Here is a 9185-nt window from a genome sequence, read left to right on the forward strand (position 1 = left end):
AGTTATTTAAGTCATTCTCCTATCATAGCTTCCACTTTTTTGAAATTAAAAATAATGCTGCTATGAAACTCCTTTAATAGCTTTTTTACTGGTTTTGATAAGGATTAGGTTCTATTCCTAATAATGGAATTACTGGGTCAAAAAGCACAATTAATTTGTATTTTACTGTATGCTAACACCAGACTACTCACCAAGAAAAAGAAGTCACAAGTCTACAGCTTCACCAGCAACGAATGAGTGCGCCTGTCTCTTCATAACCTCATTAACAAATTAGAGCAGTTCTGAGGTTTCACCTCCTACCCAGCAAAACAGACAGAAACGAACCAGCACCACCCCAACCCCAGCATGTGGAAACAAGCACACATACACCAATGGTACAGCCGCAGAAGCGACTAGCCTGTTCACCGTTTGGCCCAAGAATCCTGTCACAGGACATACACCCCAGAGATCAAAGTCAGAAACAAAGATCCAATGTGTACAAGAAAATGTACGATCCCGCTTTGTCTAGTGACAGAGAAATGTAAACAAAGGGGAGGCCCATCGATCAGGGAAAGGCTGAAGAAACTACCAGGGGAATGTCATGGAAAATCACTCCTGGAATCACAGATTTAGAGCTGGAAGGGACCTCTGCCTACCAAGTCCAACCTGTTCCTTTGTACAAGTGAGAAAACTAAAGCCCAAAGGATGAAGGGATCCACTCAAGGTCTGGACCCACTAAGTGTCCAAGGTACGATTTAATCTCGGGTCTTCCCAACTCCAAGCAGCCAAATACCCTTACTGTACCACAAGAAATCACAGAAATAAGAGTAAGTCAAAAAACAAGCAAACCCTTAGTTCCCTTAGTAACTGAAACACTAAGAACGGTCCTGAAAAATAAACAAGGAAGCCTATCACCTTCTTCCTGGCAAAGAGATGGGATTCTGCAAGCAAGATGTTGCATGTGCTGCAGATATAATCATTAAATCAGTCACCTTCGCTTAACTGTTCTTCTTTGTCATAAGGTAAAGTTCAACATTGGCAGGGGAGAGGACAGAGAGGTCTCCATAAATGATATGTACAAAAAGCAGATAATGTTTTTTCAAAGAATATGATATTCAGTACATATTTTTGCTTATAGAGGGTACTCATTATTTTTAAAAGAATTTCAACTTAGAAACACAGAAAACCAAAGATGAAAAATGCCAGAGAGGCAATAAAATAAATACGCAGAATGAAACAAATATTTTTGCAAATAGTCAATATGGGGATTTGTTTTGCTTGGCTATTCATATCTGTTATAAGGATTTTGTTTTCCTTTCTTGGGGGAGGGAGGGAGTAAAAAAAAAAACCAAATAACTGATCACTGAAAATAATTTTTTTTAAAGAAACACAAATACTGAGTTTTATACAGTAAATAAAACTTTATTTTTTTTCTCTGTTCATCCTAGATTGACATTGCCAACAGTCACAGATCAGCATATGATACAGTTATGTATTAACTATTTACAATTTACAGTATTTTTTTCCTGGAAAATGTAAGTACAAAAGCGAAGTAAACAAATGAGGTACTGCCATTTGGATTCATCAGAAGCAAAAGCTTAAAGAACTAGTCTTTAGCAAAAAAGAAAAAAATCAACAAATCAAATCTGGATAATATAGTCAAATTCCTCTAATTCATCAGGAAAAAAATCTATCAAATTCCACCTCAAAATGTATTGCACAAGTCATTTTAACTAAAACAGAACCCCCCCCCCCAAAAAAACCCCAAATCACCCTAAAATAAATAAATCGAAGAGGCAAACCATCGAGTTCAAATCTTAAAAGGAGGGAGGAAAAAGGGATGAGAGAAGCACAGGCGGGCTCATCTCGGATTCATTCGTTCATTAGTCAGCCCCTCTAAAAGTGCCACCACCCAGCTGAAGGGAGGAATGAGCTGTCCCCACGTCACCCTTCCCAAGGCAGCTCTAGCTGTCTTCATGATCCAGTGTCATCTAGCTGCCTCTGCACGGCCTCTCTCTAGGGACCTGAAAAGCAGCTTGTCATCCGTCCGTCACGCCTTTTCTCAAAGAAAAACAGACGTGAACAGTTTTTTAAGCAGCACAATCAAGGAACATTCTTCATCCCAATTTCTTCAAGATGACAATCGTAGCCATGACTGGAAAAGGATAAAAAGCAAGAAGTAAAATTTTCTGTTAACTTTTGGGACTAAAAAAGAACAAAACATTTTCTAACATCAAATTGTGATATAAGGTCTAGTAATTAGCCTAAAGGTCTAGAAAGATTTCAAAGTTAAATCCCACGAATCTTTCAATATTTCTCTAACTCTACAACCTTCCAAAACTATTTGTTACCTTTTTGGGGAAAAAAAATGGATGATGAAAAATGGAAACCAAACTCTGTTAAACAGAAAGGCATCAAAACTATTTACTTCTTCTAGCTCCATCATCCCAAAAGATGCTTAATAACGTACCTGTGACAAGCAAAAAGCCCTTATTTTCCCTAGCAAAAGGCCACCAAATCTTTACAATGGCCTTTTCCATTAAATACTGCTTGGTAATACAACACTTCAGAGTTTGAAAAGTTAAATTTTTTTTGAAACTAGTGGTTTAGTTTTTAAACCCTTGTGGCCCTCACAAGGCTTCTCAGATTAAAACTATCAAGGAAGTGGATTAGCCAGATAAATTTCTAGGCTTAAAAAGCCATTGTAGATAAACAACCAAATGAGATTAAGAAAGCAAAGGGAAGCTTCAAAGGCACCAATCCCAACTATCCATCCCCCTCTCCCACCAACACTGTACATAATGTAAAATTTAACAGAAGAGGTAATAATGAAAGAGCTTGTGAAATAACAAAAGAAATGAGCTGATTTTCTAAATCGATTTGCAAAATGAAAAACAGATCCCATACATATAACAATTAGCCTTTTACAAATTACAACTGTACATTCATTATGAAGTTGGTTTATCGATCATAGTGCTGTTAGATTAGAAACACTGACCTATCTTCTCTGTCAATATAAACTGCTCTGACAAAGCTTGCGACAGCGAGTTTGGATTTTTAAAGCCATCGATGTGTTCCGATAAAACTACCTGAAGGAACCCTCTCAAGCTCTTCACGTTACCTATGACTTGCATACACTTTGTACTTCGTCCCACCCCAGAAGAACGGAAGTTCTGGAGGGAGGGGGCTGTCCTAGGGTTTGCCTTTGCATCCCCAGTGCTTAGCAAACTGCCTTCTATGTGATAGGAGCTTAAGAAAAAAACTGTTGAATTAAATTACCAAATTACCGTATTCAAATCACAGAAAATTACAAATGTGAACTGCCCTAAGTTAGTGTCTACAAATGAACAGATTTAATTTTTTTTTTAATATTAGAACCTTGTGGGCTATTCACAGGCTATTAAAACTGTTTTAAAGAAATGCTCAATAAACAGGAATGATATACATTAAATATAAGAGGGCCAAACATAATCACAGGTATCTTTAAATCAAAAAAGTCTGAAAATGAAAATGTTATGAAAAGTCTCCAGGATCAAGGTAATAGTTGTAACTATAAATAAACTTCACTCACTGATTAGCCCATTAATTCAGACGTTTGTGAAAATTCACACACAGACCAAGCTGAATTTTTCAGGGAGGTGTCAAGGACTTCAATAGAATGAACAAAGTTATAAAGGGAATTTTTAGATAAATATAAGAGAACCCACTGGGCTAATTATTAAAACATTAAGATAGGTTCTGTGAGGTCTCTGATTGGGCAGAATTTGAAGCACATTTCATGTTATTAAAGGTAAAAAGAAAATCATTCTCAACATTTCCTCTAATTCAGAACTGTCTTCTGCCACTCTGGGCACTTTTATCATGTTAAATTTCAGATCTGTGACATTTATAACATTAATACTCATCCGCCATTTCGTTTGCATTTTTCTCTCTTACTATTTGGTTGTTGTTGCTGTCATCTTTGGAGGAAGGCTAGAGGGCAAGTGGGCTAGACATTTTTTTACTCCTGTCCTAAAGGTTTCCAAGAGCAATTTAAAATGTCTGATGAGTACTGGAAGTGTTAATTGTTTCATAAATCACATCAATTTAACCAATGCAAATGCAGACCTAAAATTAATCGGTCTTTCTTAAGATCAGCTCATGAGGAAAGGTTTTCATTAGAGAGGAGCAGAAAGGGTTAATTTCATGCAGGCCATTCGATTTTGGGTAAAAGATACAGCGTAGATTATTATTCACTCACCCACATGCTAACTAAGCACAGACTGACGGCTTATTCAGAAGATACCACTGCGAGCTGAAGCAAACTACAAAGTCAGGAAGAAAAAAGCTCATTGAACGACTTTTTAAGAATGAACAATAAAACACAGCTGATGTGTATACACAAGGCTAACAGACTGAAATAAAATTCTACTTAACTTTTTCTTCCACAATAAGGGAGTTAAGGCCAATTATGAAAGATTTAAAGTTCCCTATGGCTTTCCCATGCTCGGCACATGCATCACTTTATCTTTAAAATTGCACAAAAAGTTTAAAATGGTGATAATGAATGTCTATCCAAGAGAAGATGGTATAACTCATTGTAAGCAAACCCCATATACAAAAACCCAGAATTACAAAACAAATTGGATGATTGCTTGCTATGCAAAAAAAATTACCCTCTAAGAGTTTTTTTCATAGAAACACCTCCAGTATATTTAAAATATGATTTGATTTACAAAACATAAAACTGCAAAAGCTCAATTTAATTACAACTCTTTTTAGGAAGACCACAGTTTTATAAATTAAAATACATCTATATTTTGAAACCTCAATGCCACACAAGTCACATTTAAATTACTACTGGATGAATGTCTTGTATTTAGAGATAAGACAAATAAAACAAGATGAGGTTTTGTCTGAAATGGTTACCAGAATTAAAATTTCAGTTTAATCTCTTCATTTAAACCCTCAGAGTTAAAGAAACAGGCCCAGATCACAATTCAGTGCTGTATTAAAGCAAATTTGTCTGAATGCAATGCATGTGCCGCATATATGGGGAAGTATCCTAAGTACCATGTAATTTTACACTTCCGAGTTTGTTTAAGAAGAAACAGAAACTGTTAATAAAAGCTGAATCCAAGAACTGAAGAGTCAGTTCAATTCCAAAAGCTTCATTCTATATACATTCAAATTCAATGGGAGAGGGGCAGCTAGGTGGCGCAGTGGATAGAGCACCGGCCCTGAAGTCAAGAAAACCCGAGTTCAAATCCAGCCTCAGACCAAACACTTGACACGTACTAGCTGTGTGACCTTGGTCAAGTCACTTAACCCCGATTGCCTCACCAAAAAATAAAATAAAATAAGCAAAATAAACAAATTCAATGGGAGAATGTGGGATGCTCTCAAAGCCTCTGATTTAGTGACATGTAGTAGCATTGAAAATACTTATTTTCCTAATCTACTGTCCATGGGCCTAGGCTTCAATTCCCCAGCAGGAAAAAAGGCTGATCCAATCCATTAGGGATCTTTCTATGCAAAAAGGGGCATATCCAACTATCCTGAAAACCCCATTCCGAAGGTTCTACTAAAGGGAAGGTGCTTCTGTACAAGAAAAGAGAGAAAGAGGATGAAGACCAGTTGTAACTTTTTTAAGCCTTAAGAGTCTGAAAGTTAGAAATAAAAGTGGATGATTATTTGTACACAACAAGAAATAGTCTACTTAGAAGACTACCAACCAACAAGGTAAGTAAGGAAATTATGAAGCAAGCTAAATCTCTGCTCCGTTAATTTAGGCTTTCCTAACAGGCCTGGACAACGAAAAATGACAGAGGTCGGATTTTCATTAAATAAAGGTAAATTCTGGCCACCCAAGTAAAAGTGAATTTCAATAAATGCTATTTTATGGCAGCTAGACAAATGGACCTGGATGCTAAAAGACCTGAGTTTGAATCCATTCTCTGACACTTACTAGCTGGGTGAGCCCACGCAAGTCACTTCACCTCTAACTCCGTTTCCTCATCCGTAAACTGATGATGCCAAAGGCATCTGCCTCCCAGAGGTGTTGTGAGGATCAAATGAGATCATATTTTAAAGTTCTATACAAATGCTAGCTATTGTTATGACTATTAGCTAGTATATTAACAAAGGACTTTGTATACACAGAGAGAATGTGGTATGGGGGCAAAACGCTAGAATTCAGGGGCAGCTAGATGGCGCAGTGGCTAGAGCACCGACACTGAAGTCAGGAGGACCCCAGTTCAATTCTGGCCTCAGACCAAACACCTGACACTCACTGGCTGTGTGACCCTGGGCAAGTCACTTAACCCCAGTTGCCTTAAAGGAAAAAAAAAAAAAAAAAAACTGCTAGAATTCCAGCCTGGGCTCTGATCCCAACTGGAAAAATTAGTGACTAGACGTGAGCTGCAGTATCCTCATCTTTAAAATACGGACCTACACGATAAGGTGACTGTAAAGAACAATTCTGATCATAACAGTTTATAAGGATTAAGCTTGTTGGTACATATTTGGGTGTTCTAAAGATATGGGGAAAATGTTATACCTGCTTAACATTGCTTGAACATATTGCTCCTTTTTCTTTACCTTGACTAGAGGAAGGGGACTATGAGCAGTGAATTAGGAATTGATTCTTAATCTCTCACCTGATGAGTGAAGCATCCAACAAGCCAGTGACCAACTAACCAAGGGAGGCTGGCCTGGGGTTCAAAAACTTAGCTATGTCAGTCTCATGCCTGGGAGAGGAAAGTCTTCTGAGAACAACTGTCATTCTCATGTGGGGCCAGAGCTCAGTCCAGTGTCTGCAGATGGCCCTCCAGGACCCACACAAACCATGGTGGGCTAAGGATTCAACCCAAGGATTCTCAGTGGACTACAGCAGTTTAGTAGGTGAGAAACATTTAGCTTTTTTGTAAGGTAGATTTCTTATCTTCTTTGTGAATAAACCTTGGGAAACCAAATTTATGGTCTGAAACATGCAGCAGAGGGATCAAAGTAGCAGTGGATTAAGAGCCAACAATCTCTTAATCCAAGAAGTCTAGTTTGTAAAAGTGACCAATTTTCAGAAATTCACAGAATCTCAAAAGTCGGAAGGGAGCACAGAGGATAATCAATCTGAGTAGCTCAATACCTGTAGCCAGGGTTTAGAGATTATAGGTTGTTAAATTACAGTACAAAGGAATCCCTTAACCGAGGGGCAGTAGTATCTGGGGACTGGCGAGAACGGATGATGGTGGTAATGAGGACAAAAATAGACATTTATATAGCATTTAAGACACAAATCCCTCCCTCCCTCTCTCTCTCTCTCCCTCTCTCATTCTCTCTCTCTCTCCGTCAGCAGCGACTCTTTCCTCCAGGGCAGGGGTCTTCTGGTTCCCTGCAATGATGGGCTCCTGGCCAGGGTACTGTGTACAAAGCTCGTAAAGTTTAGATGCTTTGACATATATAATAAAGGTATTAGGAAACGTTAAAAGGCTATAAATGAAAACTACTGTTTTCATCGTAACAAAGCTACGTCCTAACACAATATCTCATAAAACAATGCTGTTACTTCCTATGACATGTTTTTGCTGGCCCCCAAGGAAGTACCAGCTCCCATGGCACTAGAGGAGTGAGGCCACCAGCAAGCTGCAGGCCAAGTGCCCCCCGGAGGCAGGATGTGCACTGGGAAATCTGCTTCTTCTAGCTGCTAGATGGGGGAGGGGGAACAGAAAACAAGACTAAATTTAGACAAAGAAAGGGTCTAGGAGGAGTTTTCAAAGTAGATGATGAAATCATTTTTTGTGAAAAATGAGGCAGAAGCACTCCTGAACTCTTTGGCCTTTCTTGGGAGGACAGTACATCCCCAAACGCTGTCCTGGTCTAACCAAACACAAGGGAAAACGTAAGCCCCAACTCTCAAGGCCAAGATGGCAAAAGCAGCAAAGCATGAAAGCCAGGAAAGCACCCAATCAAAATGAAGGAAGATGCAGGAATGAGAGAAGGGAAGGGACATCTTCTCCACAACGACTCCAAAGATGTGTGGTCTTGGGAAGGACACAGATGGGACCTGCAGGCCCAGGGCAGCTCTCTGTCATCAGATGTCAGGGATGCCTCAGGGAAAGCAAAGTCTCCAGGCTCAGAACTCCCAAACCTCACGCTAAACTCCAAAAACAGTTCAGCAAGGACTGGGATAAGAGAATTCCTTTCCATCTCTTTTCGTATACATATTTTATGTACAGTGCTTGTCAGGGAAGGGAATGAGCACTCATGAAGGACCTACTATGTGCCAGGCATTGTGCTAAGTCAGCACTTTACAATTCTTACCTCAGTTATTCTTACAACCACCCTTGGAACCAGGTGACATTATTCTCCCCATTTTACAGATGTGGCAACTGAGGCAGATAGCAGGGAAGTGACTTGCCCAGAGTCATACAGCTAACAGGTGTCTGAGGTCAGATCTGCATTCAAGCCTTCCTGATACCCACTGCACCACCTGGCTGCTTATCAGTACCCACGTATAAAAAATTTGGTCAGAAAGACAGGTTTGTAATGTGAACCAGTACACACAAGACTGACCAAGTCCAAGATCTCCAGGTTTGCAAAGTGGGCTCCAGACAAAACTGGTGAGCAGGACTGACTGCCACTGCTTTCCGCCATCAGGGGAAGCCACTATCAGTGAGGAGACCCAGACTCAAATGCTATTCTTCCCCTCAGCAGCCATATGAGCTGACTACCTCTGAGGCTCAGTTTCCTTCTTTGTTAAGATGGTAAGAATAATGCTTGTACTATCAACCTCACAGGGATCGAAAGAGCTAATAGTGTTGATAGTGCCATGGAAATATCAACTAAAGAGGCATGACAGAGAAGAGAGAGCACCTGAGACCTGGGTTCAAATCCCTCCTTAGACATGTGACCAGACACAATCCTCGTCCTCTGAGAACCTCATCTCATCTACAGGATGGAGCTCCCAGCACTTAAGCTGCCGGGTGTCAGCCACGCTGTGACGTGCTGACGGGCAAGGCTCATGGGTGGGGGGCTGGAGCCACTTCAAACTCCAGCTGATTGCTACATTTTCCATGAGGGCATTTACACCTTGGTATTCAGCAAACATTACAAATTAGGTCATGATTTACTGTTTTGATTTTTAGATTTAATAAAGTGGCAGAGGAAATGCTAATACTTCAAATTAAATCTAAAAATGTGTCCAGAGGGCCAGCTGTTAAACAATTACC

General features: G+C 39.6%; 1 protein-coding gene across 6 annotated transcripts in view; it reads right to left on the bottom strand.

The window, feature by feature from the left end:
- Positions 1-1386: 1386 nt before the first annotated feature.
- Positions 1387-9185, bottom strand: part of GOLGA4 (golgin A4) — a 98668-nt gene continuing 90869 nt past the window's right edge. For 5 of the 6 annotated variants that reach the window (XM_027859358.1, XM_027859357.1, XM_027859356.1 and 2 more), the window contains 2 exons: positions 4220-4283; positions 1387-2134 (listed from right to left, as the gene is read on the bottom strand). In XM_027859358.1, coding sequence (XP_027715159.1) covers positions 4254-4283 — 30 coding nt within the window. In that variant the 3' untranslated portion in view covers positions 1387-2134; positions 4220-4253. The remainder of the gene's footprint in view (positions 2135-4219; positions 4284-9185) is intronic. The other variant, XM_027859354.1, reaches the window with a different exon arrangement.

The sequence above is a fragment of the Vombatus ursinus genome, unplaced genomic scaffold (genome assembly GCF_900497805.2).
Source record: "Vombatus ursinus unplaced genomic scaffold, bare-nosed wombat genome assembly UNPS02014166.1, whole genome shotgun sequence".
In the NCBI taxonomy this organism is placed as follows: domain Eukaryota; kingdom Metazoa; phylum Chordata; class Mammalia; order Diprotodontia; family Vombatidae; genus Vombatus; species Vombatus ursinus.